This window comes from Larus michahellis, chromosome 8 (assembly GCF_964199755.1).
Source record: "Larus michahellis chromosome 8, bLarMic1.1, whole genome shotgun sequence".
NCBI classification, from domain to species: Eukaryota; Metazoa; Chordata; class Aves; order Charadriiformes; family Laridae; genus Larus; species Larus michahellis.
The window spans coordinates 32115094-32137145 of NC_133903.1; the positions used below are offsets into that span (position 1 = coordinate 32115094).

The 22052-nt window shown below is 35.6% G+C and overlaps 1 protein-coding gene across 4 annotated transcripts in view; it reads right to left on the bottom strand.

Moving 5' to 3' along the window:
- DENND1B (DENN domain containing 1B) overlaps positions 1 to 22052 on the bottom strand; it is a 164324-nt gene that overhangs the window by 23921 nt on the left and 118351 nt on the right. For all 4 annotated transcript variants that reach the window (XM_074596854.1, XM_074596853.1, XM_074596856.1 and 1 more), the window contains 5 exons: positions 14373 to 14474; positions 8106 to 8196; positions 4151 to 4191; positions 3247 to 3315; positions 780 to 836 (listed from right to left, as the gene is read on the bottom strand). In XM_074596854.1, the coding sequence (XP_074452955.1) occupies positions 780 to 836; positions 3247 to 3315; positions 4151 to 4191; positions 8106 to 8196; positions 14373 to 14474 (360 nt within the window). The remainder of the gene's footprint in view (positions 1 to 779; positions 837 to 3246; positions 3316 to 4150; positions 4192 to 8105; positions 8197 to 14372; positions 14475 to 22052) is intronic.

The following is a 22052-nucleotide window of genomic DNA, read 5'->3' on the forward strand; positions in this document are numbered from 1 at the left end:
TATTTATAATCATTATCTGCAAACGTACCTTCCATATTATGCATGCAGAATGCATTTAAAATTCTCTTGCCACAATCTATTACTGTCATGAAAATACCATCTGTAGTAAGAAAATCAAATTTAGCTTTTCAGGAAGCTGAATTATCAACATTGTCATTTAAAAGACGAATTGTTCAAACATCTAGGAAACGGATTTGAAAGTTTTCTTAAAATAGCATTAAATATATCTAAAAAATGGTTCCTTCTCCCCACAGAAAAATCTTAAGTGGAAACAACATTTTCAATGGGAAAAGCAGCTGCAAAATGCCTAAAATATCTTTTCTGATATTTCCGCAACGTTACTTCTGCAAAATGAAACTATCCTTTTGTTTTTAAACATTGCCATTGCCCACATATCTTACGAAGCCCAAACAGAGAACTACTCCTTCTGAAACACATTGCACTGCAAGACTTTCCCATCTCAAATTCTCAGCTTGAAGCAAAGGCTTCGATTGTGATATCAAAGCAATCAACTTTATGAAAACATACATCCTGTTAATGTATCTTTGAAGACCTCTGTTGTTCTATGATAAAATATGCAAACAATAAAGAGATTATTCAGTGGATGCACAGAATGACAGATAGTTGCCAGAGGGCTCGTTATGAAAAATGTATTGTTGAACAAAGGGCTAAGCATATTTCAAAAGTCATTAAAAACACAAATCTCATGTGATTTGTAAAGTGTAAGCTTCAAACTGATACAGGAAGCTAGTTAAGAAAGTAAGAAATGCACTACATACCTTGTGTTTTAACTTACTCTTCACTTCTTTTATTCCTTGCCTTGCCTGACTTTTTGCCTAGAAAAATAAAAGGACTTAAGTAGCTCTGCAAGACACTGGCTGCAGTCACGAAACAAGCTTCATGATACCATAGTTATTTTACCTTTTTTTTAAGCACCTGGTGATATAACGATGGACAATAACCTTTATCACAAATTTCATACATGCATTGTCAGTATATTTTATATGTTCACGCTTTGTCCGTATATGTAAGGATTATTTTTTTCTTAGTACATGCATGCCAATGCTGTGAAAACATATATACTCAAAACTTCTCCAAAATACTAAGGACAGGCTAAAAATGGTCATATACCTCACCCCTTTATTTGAAATGGTCCTTTAAATTCGAAATAGTATTTTACCAGTAAGGCATGTTGGAAAAACGTTAAGATTTTCAAGACGACTGCTACAGTGTTCCAGTCTGGCAACTTGCAGGGCAACATCAATCTTAAGAGAAATGAAGTGATTTGATATGCAGATGGAGATTTTGCCCAGTGCTGCTGAATAGCATAGTGCTGCTATTTAGGGGAGAATTCTGTATATATTAAAATAGGAAGCCAAGGATCACTGTTGCATGAAAAACAGAGCCAAGAATGTTCTTCAATAGAGAAATGAATTATCAATCCAGAATACCACGTACTTAGAGAGAGAGTCGAAAAAAAGAAAAGATGGAGGCGAGGGAGAGGGGACCAAAACCCCTAACCCTAACAGAAGAAAGGGTATTTTTCTTATATGAATGTTGGAAAAAACTGTGAAAGCTTTCAAGGCTCTCTTGAAAACAGGACTTTTGAAAATCTATTTAAGGGTATAAATATGTGGAAACCACCTATTTTTCCATGGTTTTCTATATGTGGAAATTCAGGAAAAAAAAAAATCATTTTCTTGAATCAAGAGGTCAGAGAGTCTTTTTGATGCTTAAATCAGACATCTATAAGCTCAATAACAGCACAATGGGGTGCCATGTAGCAGATGCTAACCTGGGAGCCACTTTAAACTTTTCAGATCATGCTCACAGCATTTGGATGAATTTTGGAGTGCTTTGTTCTAACTCTGAGGGATGGCACCAAGCACACTACTCAAGGCTACCAATCAGTCATCTCACTATTAAGAAACACATATTCCCTTGCTGTAGTAGTAGGCTTATTAAAAGGCAACAGCATAAGAAATTAAATGGGGTAAAAATATGAATACCTTACACACAGACCCTCACAAAATTTACCAATGTTTCCTGAACAGAAGCTCACTTTGATGAACCTTTATTATCAAGAACACAATTATCAAAACTGAAGGCTGGGAGATCACGTAACCGCAGTCTAAGCTAGTGCAAACCGGAGAAGATAACCTGTTAATGAACCATTTTTTAAATTATAAATGAGTTCATAAATACCAAGTATATTTATTTACCTGTTTCTCTCCATGACTTCTGTGTTTTGCAACCAATGTAAAATTAAAAATTCTATTTGAAAAGTTTACTTAAAATATACTAGCTTAGACTGATGTACTGATTTATTCAGGACTACTTATTATGCATCCAACTAGTGAAGTAATTGGAAAAGCAAAAAGGAAGCCAAAAGTCTTTTCCCATGTATTAAAAATGCAACCTTAAAATACTTCCCACTTCATTTTATGCTATTGCTGATTTTTCATACTGCGTGATACCGTATAATTTCACATGCTTTATTGCTTAGGCAGGCTTTTAAAACAAGATCTAAGTGCAGAAATATTAGCATTAAATCTAGTTAAACGTGAGTATTCTAGGATCATCTTTAAAAGAGCAGATGACAGAAAAGTCTTGCCGCGCACCTTACTGTTGCATTACCACATCTTTTCAATAGCGCAGGACCTAGTGCCAAAGTGAAATTGCATCTGTGTAAGCCAGGACTCCATTCGTCTAGCACAAACCCTATGTGCTGAATAGAGAGGATCTCTACATCATGTTAACATGACATACTATGCAACTATATTTATATTACATATAAATGAAACATTTACAAAATGTTTTACATTCATGATAACTTTGTGACGCCTGTGTTGTGTTACAGGACCTTAGCGTAACTGAGAATTTCTGTTTTCAAAGTCCATATTTTAATCATGTCACCAGGTTAGGGAGAGTTTACAGCTGGGAATCAAATATCCAAATGATATTCAAATAAGCTTCTGGTATGTATTATTATTGAAACAAAACCAGCACACTGATGCTTTGAAAATGTCTGTTGTTACATACAAGCTATCTGCAAGACCCTGAGTCAACTCTAAATCCTAGTGCTGCATAAGAAAACAAATGAAGCTAAAAACATTCTACAAGCTGAAGCGTTTTTCTACAATACATTTATACAAAGCTTAGGTTTTTAAGTATTCAGGAAGAATGAGAGGTTGTAGGAAGTTGCAGTATTTTTATGTATTATTTATTTGAAAGAGATGATCTTACGAATTTGTATGCCGTTTTCACAGCCGGAGTGGCTTTGGTCATTGCTGTGTTGATCAGCGCACCACCTTTCTGAAATATACACAAAAAATGTATTTTAGTAACATTTTAACACAAGTCAAACCTTAGGAGAACAGCACAGAAAAATAAACAGTGTGCTGCAAAGAAAAAACAATCTTCCTTTTAGATTGGTAAGAAAAAAACCACAGCTGTGTTTCCTCCCCAACCTGCTGTCTGCAGCTACACAAGGGTTACCGTACGTCATTATCACAGCTGACACATTTATCAATGCATTCTAACAGAATGATGTATTTTCATTCTTCATTCATTGTTACCATTTCAAAATCAATTCAGAAGTTACAGCTATTTTTCATGTGTTCCTATCATATTTATTATGCAACTTAAAAATACCGTGACCTGACAGAAAGAACTATCTCATTCAATCACACAAGAATTCTCTTAATCTAAAATAATATATTTTACTAATCCTGCAGAATAACAAGGTTGTACCAAGGGTCTTCTGCTAGCCAAACAGCACAAATCCATATTAACAAACTTACGACTTGGTAGAAGTGATAAACTTCGTATCAAATGGTACTGTCACACCTAATTCACAGTTACGGAATGTAGCATGATACAGAATGCAGTGAAATCCCCGACTATACAGACAGAAGAACCTTCTGCATTTTGGCATTTGTTTTGTGTATGGGATTTATTTATTTATTTTTATATCTTTGAGAAAACAACCACCAAATTATTGCATATACCACGGAAATGTTATTTATTATAGAATGTGCTTATATTTTCCCTGCAAATGAACAAACTCTTACCGTTGCATACATGTAAAGAAAAGGACAAAGATTTAAAGAACAGGATGGTCAGTAGAATTACTTAACCAAGTTTATACCTTCACTGTATGCATCCACTGCTGATACGATCTTGAATTTCCTGAAATAGAAATGTAAAATGTAACATAATCAAACATAAATTCAACGTTTTAAATGTCTCAACCCTCCTCACAATCTGCATATAAAATTCCCTTAGAGGATTATTCATTAATTTCATTCTTCCCAGACAGGCAAGGAATGTAAAGATAAGAATATGTGTACGTTAAGAAAAACACCTAGGTATCTCTTATTTCAGGTTTTCTATTTTTTTTGTAAAAGCATATCTTTTCACCACACAGAGTTTTTAATTCCAATTGAGGTAGAAAGAGACATTACAACTATGATAAGGTAACACAGTGCCAAAAAGAAAAACACCGACTAGAAGGAAAGAATAACATATAATGAACTGCGTTCAAGCATAATGATCCCACTGGGCAAACTTTCAAGTACAAAAATGACATGGACTGCAGATGGTACCATCCCAAGGAAAAAGAAAGAGAGAAAAGTCTAAGGATTACGGCACAACTACATACTCCTGTGCAGGAAAAATCCTTTAGTTAATAATGTATATTAACCGCATCTACTTTCTTTCACAAAGGAAAACCTCTAAAAGGCAAGTGAGAGATGGCGTCTGTAGAACTACCAAGGGCTATTGTGCCACTAAGATGGCCATGAAGGACAGGGTTAAATTCTCACGAGCACTTGGTGAAGAAATGGATACTATTTCCCAAAGGCGCTTCAGCTGCACACCAAAGATTGGGTCCCTGATCCCTGAGAAAGTTTTAGAGCACCTCAGTCACTTGAATACTCTGGTACCATGAGCTGTTACTAACCCCAGACAAGACAGTCACACTGACAAAGATGCTGCAGTTTCAAACAGCGAGTTTATCCATTTTGAAAGGACCATACTGATATATCCTTGATCTTACAGGCTTCCAGCAAGAGTTCTCAAGACTTCTTAAGCTTTGCAATAATCAATTAACTAAGGCCTGGGTGGAATTACTGCATCGGATAGTGGAAATCCAAAACATTCTCCTAGGATGTGGCTGAGAGCTAACTGCATCATTGTAAAAGGTATTCCCAAGTTTCTCCATAAGGTGAAAAAACTGGTCTGTTTGTACTTGTATCAAGCACTTTCACCCATTTCGCTAAGTTCTTTACAAGCAATTTTGAGACAGCCAAACTCTCAGGAATGATGGCAGAAGTGAAAGCAATGCTCACTTAGAAAGGAGAGAACCCGATGGTCATTATGATCCTATCTCCATTAAGAACGTCAAAGAGCAACCTGAAACAAAAATGACTCTTTCTTTTACTTCTTCAGGCTGGCTCCCTGAACTACCAGAGAAGGTAGCCTGGAAATAACATGTGAAATTTAACCACTGCTAATGTGTTAATGAAATTTCAATGAATCATCAGTACTTCCTCTAACATGACATTTCATAACTTCAAGTTCTTATCGAAAATACTCATATATCATCTGGTTTGTGGCGTCCTTAACAGTGACTCTTTCCACATCTGAGCTTTCTCTGTCACAGCCTATGACTTAAGCAATTACTAGAGACAGTAAATGAGATCACAGAAAATCACCAAGAAGTTTAACTGTCTAATAGTTGTGCAGAGACCTCAGAGAAGGCAATAAAGAAAACAGATAAATACTCATCTACAGAAAAGGCCACGTCAGCCTAGGGTTGAACCTCCTGAAACTCTAGCAAGATAATGCTGCATCCTTAAAATAAATTATGATTAAAAGAGAGGTTCAAAGGTTTTTCACTTTTTCAGTTTTCCTTGTACTACCATCGTTTATATTAGACCAACTCAAAAAAAAAAAAAAGACTGTAGTAAAATTAATGTGATTACAAATTACTTTAATGGATATATTCTACAAGAAATCCAAGTGCTAAGCCAATCAATCATCACTATCTTCTTGTATTGAAAGTTACATAAAACTCTTGTGAACTAATACTTCCACAGAATAATTCATGTAAAAGACAATAAAACTTAAGTATGAAGTGCAAACTGTAACGAAGATGGCTGACATTTCTTTTCACATATAGTCACAGGGAAATAAGTTTTGACGACTTCACTGGAGGAAAAGAAAAAATCATAAAAAAATAATGAAACCTAAGTTTTATTCTCCAATTTCCAGTTTAATTTTCTGTGCTGATTTAGTTACGCTCGCATATGTGGAAAAATGCAAATTAAAAAAGAGATTACTTAAAGAAACACTTTCAATTTGATTCACTAATTTTTAAATTGTACTCTCTTCAGCTAAGAATGTGTTCCCCTGTCCTTTGAACAGCTTGTAGCTTACACTAACTTTCCGTGACTTTTCTGAAGGCTGGTTTTCACCTGTTTTTTTTAAAAACCTTGGGCTTCCTGATAAAGTTGATGGGAGTTAACTCTGCAAAGAGATCATAGTTCTACCCCATTAGCGTCACAAAATGTCACCTTCAATTGCATACATATTGTTAGCCCTGCACTTCATAACGATAATGAGACAGCAGTTATGTAAATACTGAATATGTGCCCTAAGCAATTTGTCCACAACCTGGCAATATACAGCTTGTCTGACTTGAAAAGTAAGCACGCAGTGCAATCTAACTGAGAACTGCTGGAGAAGCCGAGCATTCCCTCCTGAGCACAGCCAGGTGAGATGTGGCTCACTGAAATGAGCTTTATCTAACTTCTACTGCAGTTTTATTGCAGCCTCCTGACCCTCTAACTGCGCTCAGCGAAAGAACTTGCAATACTGACACCACCTATCTGAATAATGGATGCTCAATGCCTAAAATCTGTTTACAGAGCAGCATAAGTTATCCTAAAAAGGTAGAAAAGACGTAAATCTCTGTATAACTAGCCACACTTTAATCAAGAAAAAAAATAATTATGTGCTAGATCACAGCACAAGACACAGAGGGCAGGAGAAGGCAGTGAAAATCTTGAACAAAAGGATTTATGTACTCTGAGCATAAAAAGGTATTATTTACAGAAGGTGAGGATGGCTCTGCATGACTCAATGATTTCTCTGTGGGGACCAAATCCCTTCTTCTGTAAATACATCCATTTAAGGGTAGTCTGGCAAAGGAAGACCCATCTAGAGCTGCCAGATGCAACTCAGTGGATTTGCTGAAGTCATGTAACTTCCATTTACTGAGAAAGCTTCTACGCTAAAGACCATAAAACAGTATTTGCGCTGTGTCATGCACATTTTGATCCGATATTTTGATAGCAAATTGATACCTCAAATAACAATGCAGCTGTAATAAATGTCTAAGCGGAAAGCAATCCATAATCTTGCAATATCCAGCAATGCATTCAGCATCCACTATAGGGGTTAACTTTGTAAGCTAGCTAATGCGAAAAGTGTTATAACAATTGTCAGTGAACATAACCCAGGGAAAAAAACACAAGGAATAATATTTTGTTTATGAAGAGGGCAAACTTTCAATGTTCCATCTGAGATTATACACAACTGTTACATTTTTCCCTCTTTCTTAGAGTAACACATATGCTGAAGAAAGCAAATTTCTCTAAAAATTTGGGAAATCGCTCTGATTTCTGCACTACAGAAATAATTGGATGTGAAAAAACAGGAGTTTTTTGTTTTGTTTTTTTTTTTTTTTTTTTTTTTACAGAAAACATAACTAGAAAGAGTTCAGTAGCAGAAATTTCAAAGTTATTTTTAAAATGCAGTTTACATATAACGTATCACATTATTCAGTTAAAAATGTAAACAATATAGTGATATTTCATCAAAACAACATATCTTCATTTAATATACTGACATAACTGGATACGTAATAGTATGTGTCCCAGCAGTGATTTTTTAAAGCCTTGCCAAGAATGAATGGGTACGATGAAGCAATAATTAGATTTGTTACTTCAAAAATTTACAGGACACCCTGAGAACATCATCACATTGAACAGCTCCCAAAGAAGTATAATCAGTGAGGACCACTCAAATTAATTCTGTACCTCCAGAAAAGCCTCCTGCTGTGATTTCTTCTTCAAAAACATCGGAGAATCCTCTTCCTGCATTTAATTTTGATAGCCGACCATCAATAAACTTGAAAAAAAAAATAGTCACACTGTTGGCCCTTCTATTACTATACAGCGTTATAGTTTTCAGTATGTACATTACAATGGAATACAGATGTTCAAGACAACATGTGGCTTATAGATAATATATTGCTTTTAGATGGATTTTTCAAGAGCAGTTGCAACTATGAGCAGCAGAAATATCAGAGTATTTTTTATATACATATCAAGAAAATCATATGTATTATGCAAAATTTAAAAATAGATTTGTAAATTTTATAGTCAATGAAATTACACATCAGTTTGTTCAGACACATTTTAAAGGGCTTTTCAGCTTTTCTTGCTTTTCTAATGGCATGAAAATATATTAATTTTTTTCTTTACAAATGGTAACTTTGGATTTGTAATCGTAATCAAATAAAGATCTCTGAGTCACTCCCTGATGTTCTGTTTTTGAATCATAAGCTTACCTCATATCATCAACAAAAGAACATAAACAAACCTCCCTGTGGTATCCCTTTCTGGGTATGCATCAGTGGGTCCAAAGTAGAACTTTATGGGCACAGAAAGTACCTTTAGAACAAGTGAAAACACTTCACCCAGTTCAAAGAAATAACAGACTACGATGTCTACTTGAGGTCCGTTGAAAGTGTATGTGTTTTACATGAAAAAGGAGCCTATAAGGACAGTACGTGAAGGGAAATTGTAGCAAAACCATCCACGCTGAAACAGCAGAGGAAGGCTGTGGCTCGGTTTCAGAAACGGTGGCAGCAGCAGGCTGGATGTGACTGGCGGGGTGCAAGCTGACTCCAAGGACATTTAATTTCAGTGTATGGGAACGTGATGCATGAAGTCCCAAAACAAAGTGAGGCAGGATACCAAGGCAGACCCCTAAAACCCTCTCCGCCCGACTGAGCACGGTTCGGGGTTGACACCACTGTATTTTTAAGTCCCAACACATCTGTTTACCCTTTTCATTTTTTAACCACTAACACTTATGTAGTTGCATCTACAGATGCATATTGCAACAGCTGTCCTTATGCGGAGGTTACAGCTGCATAAGCACATGGATTTGCATCCACATATCAGTGTATATAGAAAGACTGAAACGATCCAAGTAAATCAGAAAAAGTGAAAGTACGATAATTAATGATTAAACCTTTCAGAAGGAATGACTACATTCTTCTCAAGAATTACCAGGCTTCAAAGACGTACAACGAGCACATTCTTAAAGGTTTAAAATTCTTTCAAGAAGCAACCCCTTTCTGTTTTGAAAAGGCTAACTCAAGTCTGAGAGATAAAGTGAGAAAGCACTTCTCCAATTATACACGGTTCATCTTCTAGCAAGAATGATGAGTTATTCACCGGTACTAACAAGTACACAGAAACAAAATTAATTATTTGGCTGTATCATATTTTAGCAGAGATTATTCAAACAGTGTCAGTGACAATCGGATGCTTGTCAATAAACAGACTAGTGATGTGAAACAAATCCCTTTCTCAGAGTACACAAATTCCAGTAGCAAAAATAAGGCAAGCAAATAGATAACCATTTCTTTCTCTTTCTTGTCTGAATTCCTTCTTATTTTTTCATTTTACTCGAAGTTGGCTTTTTTTTTCCAAATAGGTTGGTTCATGGTCAGACCACTATGGGATCACTGGATTATTTCACAGTAACAAAAAGAGATAAGAGCATCTTTAGCTACTGCCGTGAGGAAAAAAAACCCACCACCCCATCCCCTCCCATCTCCAGCCTTTGAACTGTAAGACGTTATCTCTTTTGGGAAAGTTATGAATTCATTCCATACTATAAACTAACGTAAGATTTATGGACATACTCATCAGTTGGTAAAATTCTATCAACAGAAGGCTGAGACACTGACTGAACTTTAGTTTTTAGAGGATCACTCCAACTGAGTATTTAATGTAAATACTGACAAGCTGAACTGTTAGCAAAAAGATACTAGAGACATTATTTAAAGGAACTTTTAAGTGGTAGTAGTAGTTATTACTTTTGAATAGTTTACTGTTAACGGTTGCACTTAGATTGCTATATGAAAAGAACAGCACATGGAATCACACGTACGCTTTATGGTTTTCTCCTCCCATTTTTCAAACCCACACTCCCTCGAAAAATCTGGGCCTATTTCAAGAAATGCATTTACTTTGAGACCCAGAGAGACCTTGGTTGACTACCACTTTCAATGAAAAACTAGTAATTCCAGTGCTGCTCTTGGATTTTAAGCTGACTAAAGACAGAAATACCATAATCCATAAATAATTTTGAATTCTAAAAATCAAAATATAGACCATATCCACTTCAGAAGATCTTGCTGCAGAGATGATAAAGAGTGGGGGCTGTGGGAGGAGACGTGATGTTTGTGAGCTGAACCCAATCATTTATTTAGGTAGGAGTAAAAATTCCAAGTCGATTCACCCATTATTAAAAACAAAAAGTTGGTAGAAGCAAAGAAAACATCATAAATGTGATTTCCACACAATAGGAGCTCAACATCTTGCAAGAAGAGAGCTCAACTCATAAAACTTGTAAATGAAATTTAAAATTAATAATAATGTTCAAAAGACTTATGATTCTTCAAGTCCTAATCCTGCATTCATTATTTATTTTTCTCGTTGACACTTTCCACCTTTTTAGGAACAAATCCCAACAAATGTTGCAGATTACATCACTTAAACAATTACATTATGTAACGAGATAGTCTAGCATTAGGCTTCATGCTAGTTCTAAGAATGAATTAGTATTTTCCCTGGACACTCATCAGAACTATTTGACATGTAAGATGCAACTATTAATTGCCTGTGTTTGCAGCTTGAAATAAAGATTAGCTACCTTCCATGTTACCCTAATTAAAGGGGAGCCTTTCCAAGGCTCAGAAAAAGCTAACAGATAAATAGGATGCATAATAGTAGAAATATCAAAGATGTGGTGAAAAAAAAAAAAAAACAGTGAGAAAAGAAGTAACGTTAAGTATACAGTCCAAGAGAACAAACATTTAATCTGGGGAAAAGACATCATATACAGAATATTTAATCAGGAAATAAGAATATTTAATATATAAGTGATAGTTATTTTCTTTTTAAGAAATTTTTTTATATGAATAATATATAAGAATAACAATAATCAGGGTTTTTAAAATTAAATCTATTCAGGGCAGAGGACAGCTTTAGAAAACTAAAGCCAGCACATTAAACTTCATACGTCCCTATAGTTGTGATCCTTATCAGGGTATTTATCATAAATTACTTCTATAAATTCCTGGCAAATGTATGTTTTGCATAAAGAGTTTGGTGCATTCTGTTTCAGAGCAATATAAACAGTCCTTTCAACTTCCAAAAACGTGCAGTCATCAACCTGAATTCAAAGGCATCTCCATAATTTATAAGTCCAAGAGAATGGTTTGAGGCTAAAAGATAATCTAAGCGTGGTCCCTGCCAAAAATATCCTGCCTCAGTTTTCAGTAAAGACTATGATGCTGAATAAAGGAACAAAAATACAAACGTTAATGAAAATGAGATACAGAAATGGACATTACAGTATCTGAGGAATAAAACGTGAATCAGAAACCCCTAGATTCACCTCTGTTACACGATTCTATGGAAAACAGCACATGTACCTGGAAGTAAAAAAATTTTTTATGACTCTATCAAAGTAAAGGAAACACAGTTGAAGTGGAGAAGAACAGTACCATTACTTAAAAAAGCAATGGTTGTCTGAAGTGTTGGTCTGCCAGTTTGCCCTTAACAATTTGATGAGGGGGCATTTCGAGGGTAAAAGTGGTAAATAAGTAAGTGGGAAGATACAACATATAAGTTACAACACTGTTTCTCACAGATTCTTTGACAATTAATTTTATAGATAAAGGAAATGCAATTTATCTACACCACAGAAATGCCTCTTGCATGTGCCTCAAAATCCTAGTTGAGATGAAATAAAATCAGAGTACCTGAACGGTACACCTGAACTTTAGGTTGGGTAAGGACTGGCCCAAAAAGGAGATAACAGCTTGCAATGGAAGGAAAAGTGTTAGGCTGGAAGTGTCACCCCTCATGGTATTTCAGGGTAAGTGTCGTGACTGATCCCATTTACAGGTTAGTTAACGATTTTGGTACAAAAGACTGGCATGTGCTAATACATTTGGGGGGGATCATTAATAGAAAACACATCAAAATGCAACACAAAGTAAAAACAGATGATGTTGAAGATGAAAATAATCTGAATGGGAGTACCACAAAGAATTCCACAATTTATTCCAACAGTGATTTCCTGGTACTTCGGTGAAAAGATACTAGCACTTCCAAACTTAAAATAGTGGTTAAATCAGAGGAATTAATATGTTTTAATGCAGGAGAGAGGAGGAGAAGATTAAAAGCCCACTAAGAAAAAAGGACAGAGGAAGGATTTTACAAAATGGCAGAAATAAAGGTTACTTGTCAGTTATGGCAAAAGGGGTGCATTTAAAGTAGCTATTTTCTGCTTGGTCTAAGGCTGCTTCTAAGAACTATTTTCTGCTTAAAAGATTTTCCAGAACAGAACAAAATACAGTTTGGTCTCTTTGAACACAAACAACTTTGAAAACAGCTCATTTGTCAGTGGGGAAAAAAATGGAGAAGATGCAGCTGGGCTAAGCATTAGCTGAAAAAGTCGGAGTAACCTTCGCAACAGAAACTAGAGGAATGAAAAAAACCTACTACTACTACTATTAAACCACATGCGTGATCAAAATTGTTACTATTTCCTAATCCTCTAAAATATATTATTTCCTTTAGTTGAAATAAAATTAAAACAAGCCATAAACAAACTGTAAACTGATTCTGTTTAATCGAACACATATTAAAATGTAATGGGTAAGCACAGAGGCACACTGACAAGCCCATTCATTTCAGTGGAGTTAAACCTTTCTCTTACAGCTGAAGACCTTGCTTTAGCAGTAGTGTGACAACAATTCAGAAACATTGCTTGTAGGCAGTTTTCTATTAAGAAAGTTTCATGCTAGCTTATCACACTGAGATATGCAAAATGTAAACAACACTGTTTACTCCTTTACTTCTTTCCATTTCAATCATATGTGCTGGATACTTCAAAAGATTTCAGATTTCTTATTATTTTAATTTTTTTTTACATTTTTTAATGGTATAAAATAAAACAGAGAAAAATTAAAGGAGCCCAATTCTATGATAGATATTTCTTTAACTTTATACGATTAGGAGAAACATGTTTTCACAGGACTCTTACGCGCTATCATCCTTGCATAAATCTTTACTTTAGACACTAGCCTCTGATTAACACCCAGTGGTTTTTTGAAAATTAGAAGATTCTGGGTATAATGAATTTCCCTTATCTATCATGGTAGTATATCTTCAAAGGCGCCCACCAGATTATTTAAACATGAACTCCCATGCCTCAATCATTCCAGATATTTGCAGGCAAATAATATACTTTTATAAGCCTTCTGATTTTATTCACATTTTCCTTGGTTCTCCTAAAAATCTAGTTATAAGTTTCTTAACACCCTTTTGATGCAATGGGGTCATGTGATGAAATGGGAGAAAAGACAGTTACAGAATAAAATCAAAGAAAAAACTTGATTTCAAAGACCGTAATAAAACTATTACTGAGCTATGCCAGACATTCAATAATTTGTTCTCTATTAGCTCATAATCTGCATTAAGAGATCAGCTAGAATATTCTTCAGGCCACCCCTATGGCTCAGGTTTGTTATATTCTCCGTGTGCACATTTCAAAAAGCCTAGCAATGAAAACTGCAATTACAGTATGAATCCAGTTTTTAAATAAAAAGCCACTGAAGTCCAATTTAAGTAAGCACTATGTTGTTTAGGTTCTTTGGTCATGAGCCAAGAGAGCTGAAAATGAAGTTCAACCATCAAGCCGGGAGATCCGCGATTTTTCCTGTTTAGATGAGTTGCCGACTGGCTCTGAAGAGATGCTGCGCGGGCTCTGCACCCTGGGGTTATTTTTTGTTGAGTTTCCTCACTACCACCATTCTTTTTAACTGCAATTGAAGATTTAATAATCCAACAAACCAGGGATAACTGTCTGTACACAAAGTACTTGTACTTCTATTTTAACCAGAGTTTCACAAGATAAGAGAAAGGAAAATACATTTAAATACAGATATGTTTCAAGAGAAAATCATTAAACGTGGGTCGTTTACCCTCTCATACCTGTTTAAAGAGTTGAAGATTAACAGCAGTTTCCAGGAACTGCTTAGTAGTACTGGAACGATGCTTCACAAAACTATTCTCACAGAAAGTTATAGGCTCTCCCTAAAAAATTTAAACAGAAAAAGTTAGATGGTAACTAGAGTACACAAATATGCTGATTTATTTAAAATTCTCCATTACAAATTTATTTATTTACTAATAGTCAATACATACAAATACTCCCTTTCAAGCAATCTTGATAAACATGCATCCAATTAAACAGATGTAGACAACAACAAAAACACCCAAAATCTTCATACAATATTTAAATAGTCATCAAAATACGTATTGCAATTGAACCTCTGGTTTATGAAGTCAGTCTACAAAATATGCTCTGCAAGGAAAAAGTAAGTGGTTTACAGTTGGTCCATGTTACCTTTACAGTACTTTTCCTTAAAAATTTTGAGGAAGGGTTCAAATTTTGAGGAAGAGCAGGGCCAGTGTTTCAAATAATTTACCATGCGTTATTGTTCAGGATTGCCCTGATTCCCTGGCATGCAAAACCAGCAACACTAGTAAACCAAAACTCTAATTCGGTCCAAAATGATGTATCTGCACCAAATTATTTTTATATTTATTCTACCAAAACATAAGAAGATTTAACAGGAAATTATTGAAATACACATCTATTTTATTTTTACACAAAACAAAAACTACAAACTTTCTAGAACACTGTTATGGAGAAAATCTGAACAGATGAGATTAACATTTAATACAAGAGTATTTCCCCAACATGGGAAAAGCACACAGTCTATGGTTATACCAAAAACCATGCACCAAAACACTCTGAAGGCAAAAGAAGATAAACAAGTATTCATTGAAAATGAAGCGTTTGTTGAAAAAAACACTACTGAAAACAGCACTCATTTAAAAAGATGTTAATAAGATGATTTATAAACAATCAGACTGACTCCTATGCTATTCCCTAATTTCATTTAAAATTTGCTATTTTCAGTGTGCACAGAGCACTGGACACTTTGGATGAACATTCTCTCCAATTCTGTTATTCTTATCAATACTTTACAATAAATACGTGAAGCTGTTTGACTTAACTGATAGACACATTACAGAGTTTGTGTAGTGACCAAGGTACATGAACAGATTTCATCATAAAGCCAAAAGGCCTCTCACCCAAGTTTACAAAACCAAAATAATTACCGGGTTAGAAACAATTACCAGAGGTCTCAAAGACAGAAGATTTGGAATCCAACAAAACGACACACCTAAATCTACCATAGAATATTTTACTACCCAAAAGCTCCATATAAAGTGCAGTCCCACAACAGAATAAAGGACGCTTCAGCCATTCAAAAGGAAGAAGATCAAAGACAGCTTCTATATTGATCTTCACAATAGCTCCAACTGTTAGCCACTTTAAAGACAAATTTATTCATGCCCATGATCACCACAGGCTTCTGCTCCTAACCCTGTTTAACTTGAACCGCACATCCTACTTCATGCGTTTTCCTATCATTTTGCCTGACTGTGCAGTTATGTGCTTCCAGAATATCACAAACGATTTTCTGCATGTGACCTAGGTGAGTTTGGGTGAGTAGCTCTAAATTTTCAACTGCTCTTTATATCTTGCACTTTGTTTTTAAACAGTTCAAGGAGAATCCAAGGAAATGTTGCAGTAAAAACACCGTGATGTCATTTTAAAATCCAATTCTTATACTAGCAAAAGCTTCCCTCTTTGGAGGTCTCTCTTTCAAGAGGTCCCATTCTACTCAGCAAAGTGCTTAAGTTCATGTTTAACTTGGTTTTAAGTTTTACATTCATACTTCTTTATGGAACCTCTGATTTTAGAAATCTCACTGGAAGAGCTAGAAGCTATACATTTACCTAACGTAATGCTTCCCCTTCCACAGGGTAGCTGGAACACTGTGATGTGCAAACCCATCTCAGTACAACATGTAGCACTGTCGATCGAGTCCCCTGGAGAATCAACCAAGTTACTCCACCTACTGCTTACCCGAGATAACTGGTGAACACAGCACACACGCAGGACATGCTGGATCTGCCAAATAGCTTGCAATGTTTGTGGTACTTTAAATAGCACTGCCTTCCTGACCCACTTTGCGTTAGCTATTCTCGGGCTCCTACAGACTCTTGTCTTAAGAAGATGACCCCAAGCTACTCAGCAAATTCAAAGTGCATCAAAATAAATGAAATAGTCTCCAGTGAGATACCGTGGTACAAGACATAGTGCTCCTGAGGGCAGACTCTTTTCTCAGTTCTGGCGTTCTTCCAAAACATTTCCAGGCAGCAAATTGTAACAACTCCTATTTTTTTTTAATGTATGTATTTATATATCTTATATATATTATTTTTATATATACGATATATTATTGTTGAATATTTTTATATATTATACCTTAATTTTGTATATCGTATGTTATTTTTACATATTTTTACATATTATAGATATTATTTTTATGTAATTTTTGTTGTTCTTGTTGCCCAAAGAAATGATTTCTGGAAATACAGAGGCTTTGTGGGGGCGCAGAACTGACTTGATGATGGCTCATGACATACTATGAAACATTAAATTTAGGACCAAAGAGAGAAAACAGTATTTTCAAAATACACTATTTAGAAAGATAAAAACTAAGCTATGCCTCCACTGCCACTTTCCCAGTTGCCTTGGGGAAGATGAAAGAGAAAAAGGAGAGGTTATCTCCCAGCAGAAGAGAAAACAGGCATTCTTGCTCTCCCTTTCGCGTCAGCCTGGGAAGACAGAGCAGACACAGTTCTACTTGATGGCACGTCTCCCACCCGCGCCACGTAACACCAGGAGATGGTAGTTCAACATGCATTTTTAGTGCATGGTTGTAATATTTTCCCAAATACTTTTCTTTAATCGCTGGATGCTTCAGATACTTAGTAAGCACTCATGCATCCATGCATCTGTTCCCTTATCAGTGCAGTTCAGAGACAGAATAACCAAAGCTACTCCTTAGCTGAAAATTTTTTAGTTGTATAAAGAGTTCACATCCAATAGTCATCTACGTTATTTGAACCTACCGATAGCAAGGTTGCTTTAAAAATTTGAGTAGGTTTAAGGCTGCTACCTGTTCAGCACATAAAAATGAGAAAATCTGTTGAAACCTGTAGAAATTCCCCGCTGAAGCTGTCTCAGCGTATCTGCTGTAACTTTACTGAAATTGCATTAAATAATACAATTCGCTCCTGGCTCTTTTATTTGTTCAAGGCCCTGAACAACAAAACTGTTTTCCAAAAAAACCTTTTACAAATCTTCAAGATTATTACTGTAAACATGATGCCTTTTGAAGTGCTATTTAAAAAATAAATTATTGAATCAATATAAACAAAAGTAGCTCTAGAAGTTCTCATGCGCAAAGCTTACAACATTCTCATTTCTGCAAATACAACTGGGTACCTTTAGAAACTGAGTTTCGGAGGAATGCTCCACTGATATTTAACTACTAGACCATCAAATGGCCCCTGTCGTATTGATCTACAATGTACTTTCAAAACAAGTTCGATCAAAACCCAGTGGGGACTCTATACTGAAAAGTAGACAGCTAATACTCAGACCAAACAATCTATGCCCAAACAGGATACCTGTCCTTTTAACAACAGTTGCTGTAGAATTCTCTTCCCCTTTCATAGCTTGCCACACACAGCAGGAATTTCTTACTTGAAGCTACATTCACATTTCAAGCAAGCAATTTACACAGACCTCAATGGAACGTGAAAGCAGTGAGCTAAAACAGCGTGATCATTCTAAAAGGAAAAATAATCTAGATTAGAAGGCACGTTTGTGCTTTCTAAATCTAGCGTTATTTAACTTGAACAAGAAGTGCTAACGTTTGAATTCTTTATTTCAGAAAACATTTGTAACTCTCTAGCATGAGATGACTAACACCAACTCTTTGTACTATTGCTATAATTAATACTGTTTCATACGGTAGCTCTCGCTTCATACATGAAGAGTATAAGGTAGGTACAGGCATAGCTTCTTTGGTTTTGTAGAGTTTATTTAAAAAAAAAACCAAACAAACCAAAACTTTAAACACCATTTTGGTTTTGATATGAAAATTCCTCTGTTTAAAATCAAGGAAGCACAAAGCTGGCATTTCAGCTGTTGTCATGACATTCAGAGACAAAGGCCAGGGGATAACTGAGTGTGAGCTATGGTTCTACTCGGGACAGCGCCACTTTAAATTACAAACAATTTTCTGCAGAATTTGCAAATTTCTTGGAATTTACCCACATAAAGATTCAGATATGCTGGTATTTCTTATAGTCACAATTAAAATGCACAACAGCTCCTATTAATACAATATTCAATAAAGGACTACTACTGTCCTTGAGACAAACTAAACAATATGATTTTCAACATGTAGAACAGAATTCTTATGGAAGTCGCAATAAATAGTCATAACCGATATTACCCAGGGTGGGTCCGGATTTAAACACAAGCTATGTTCTGGTATGTCATTACTCTCCCTGTTTCTGTACTCTGCTGTACTTTTTATGCTTAACTCTTGGGGGAAAGATAAACAAGTCAATGCCCATTTCAAGAGATACCTGTTCTCAAAAGGTTTGATTTTGAAACTCATTTATAAGCAATCATTACATACATATTCGTTCTGAATCTTAAAATATGTATTTTTTCCTAATATAACATTTGATCGTGTTATTTTGCTTTATTGTATATGAAATACAATACCTGCATCTGTTGCAGAGGCGATGCCGCTACTTAAAATAGCGCCAATATTGGCCCAAAGCACTTCAGTTAGCATTCAATTAAAGTGAGGTCTGACCGGTTGTGCTATCTTCAAGCTGGAAGTTATCTCGGCACCCCTGGCGTGCTGATGAGACCATGAACTCCTACTGCTGAGCATTCCAGAGCAATCCATTAGCCTTTGCTCTTCATTTCTTAATTTCTGATGAGTGATGTTACAACCACCATGACTTAAAACAAAATTATCCTGTGTTTATTTCCCTCATAACATCAGGAGCTTTGAGGACTTTTTCCACAAAAGAGGTGATTTTTTTCCAACGACTGAGTATTTTTTTAGCTAATTCTTGAAGAAAAGCTGATTTTTCAAAGGTAGAAAATAAGTTATTGTTGCTTATATTCCACAATCTTTTAATAGATGTGTCAAAGTAAGAGGATTTACTTGAAATACATTTGAAATGTATTTGTCTTGCCATGATGAATTTAAAAATAAAAAAAATAAAAAAAATCACACCTATATATCCTCCTGATGTTTGTTACCTAAGAGAAAACAGCTTTTCTGCTCTGCTTATTTTCCTGATGATGTTAAAATTAATCTCTATTATGGTGAATACTTGTATACTCATTATTTTTGTGCTCCTTCCTCATTCTCTTACCTACCTTTCCCTCTCTAGATGTAGATTGTCAGTGGAAATATTGCCTGCTTAAGAATTCTTTACATCATATAGTGTTTCATTAACTGACCATATTGCATATGATTAATGGAAAAAATTTACTAGTCTTTGCTTTCATCTGCAAGGTTTGCACAAGTACATGTGTAAGGCCATCACAGAGTTGTTAAAATGTTTGACTGGCGTGGCGCCTACCTGATAAGGAAGGATGCCTAAAAATGACCCATGAAGAACACGCAAAGTAAAACAGCTAGAAAAAAACATAACACTGGTTGACAAAATGACACAAACTGCACAATTGTAATCTTTGTATCTAACTCCCGCCTATGCACGCAATTGTGAAACATGGAACATGAAATCCTATTACATAATACTTTTTCAAATGCTGGTCTACCTAAAGAAAACAGGAGCAACAAAAGGTTCAAGGCTAAGTCGTGACCACCCAAAGTAAACATAGTTTGGACTTGTATATGCATTCACATGGTATAAGAAGCACTTATGCCACAACACTCTGACCTTTGAAATGTCTCAGCAGGGTTAGACCCTTGGGATCAAAACTGCGATCACCAACGTTGCAGATTGCACGATGGCTTGTACCGCAGCTGGGGGAGTACAACCATGCACTGACCACCTGCCCTTCTATACGTCAGGGCTCCTTATAGCCAAACAGTTTGAGTAGCCCCATTGCCATTGGTGTAGGTCTGCACTGCTGGAGACACACCACACGCCTCGCCCCTCCAAGTCCATGCACATTACCCTATCAAAATGGCCTGCAGTCCTCTACGTGAATGGGACCGTATACCAAAACCATTCTAATTCACTATTCCATTGATGATAATTTTGTTCTGGCTTATTTTTCGGTCATTTATCAAATGACAGTGAAGTAAATAAAGATGAAAATCTGATTTATTTTCTTTTTCTCTTCCCTATCAAAATTTTGGAATGGTGGTAAGATAGTAAAAGAGGTTGCATAAAGAATTTTTTCAGTTGTCCCCATCTACCATGCACTAACAGGATTCCTTCTGGATTAAACTAAAGCAGAAAAAGAGTTCCAGCTCATCACAGGTATTCAGTATTCAACACCAGACTAAAATAAGAATCGCAATAAAGCTAGAAATGCACGCTGTGTGCATGTCAGGTCCTTAGCACCAACTGCGCTGCTTTGCTCTACAGGCCCACTCCTACTATGCAGTATTTGCTGCTGTAAAGTGTAGCATATTACAAAAATATTTTGTGCAGTTCTAACAGTTTGACAGATTTCTTTAATTCAGTATCCTGATTACATCAGAAAAAACCAACTATTTCCACTTTTCTTGGAAACTGTTACTGGATTAAGATTTTTATTACCATTTATTAGACAAAAAATCTAATCACCATTATCTATTACATGTTACATATCCTGTCTGTATTAGAGTAGTCAAATTTTCCATATGGTCTTTTGGAGTCCCATGAACTCCTTCCAAGACCCCTGAAGCTTCCCATTTTCCCTTTCACTAATCATTTTTTTTTTCAATAATTGCTAGACGTTTGTTGAAGACATATTGCTATACCGAGGAGAATCTGTCCTATGCTGAAAACAAACAGTTGCACAGAACGAGTGTTCAGTGTGATGAACAGGGTTTGGAGTGAAGAGAAGTGTTGGAAGAGTACAGACACTATCAAAGCTGTTCTTTACTCAAAGTGAATATTAATGACAGTTGTTTCATGTTGCAAGTTAAGATTGTACAGAACACACTGTTGCAAGGAAAACAGTTCTCTTGAACATATTTTTCAACTTACAAGCAATCAATAACTATCCAAACACATTATTTTATTTTTCATCAGGATGTTTGCGATCCTAAAAATGGTACCCCAAAATCTCTCAGTTCTTGATTCTGAAAATATGACAAGCTTATTTATAGATAAAGTATTTCAAATCTGTATAGAAAATATTCTCATTTAAGTATAAACCCACAATTTTTCTACATGAATACTTCTTGAGCTCCTGAAAGAATGTAAGTGAAGTCCATAGCTGTGGTTTAGATTCCCTTATTAGATATAGCATCATAGACTCCAAAACAAAGGGTAGTATTTTCTTTGCAATAACAATTCCCAAGTTCTGAGACTCCTCACAAATGGCCTAATACAGTCAGATGTGATTTTTTTTTTTTTTAACTTCCCAATTCACAATGCATTAAACTGAGTTCAAGGTTCAAAAGGCTCATATAAAATGAGCTGAACAATCATGGGATAACTCCATTTCTACTAATCCAGAGCAAATTC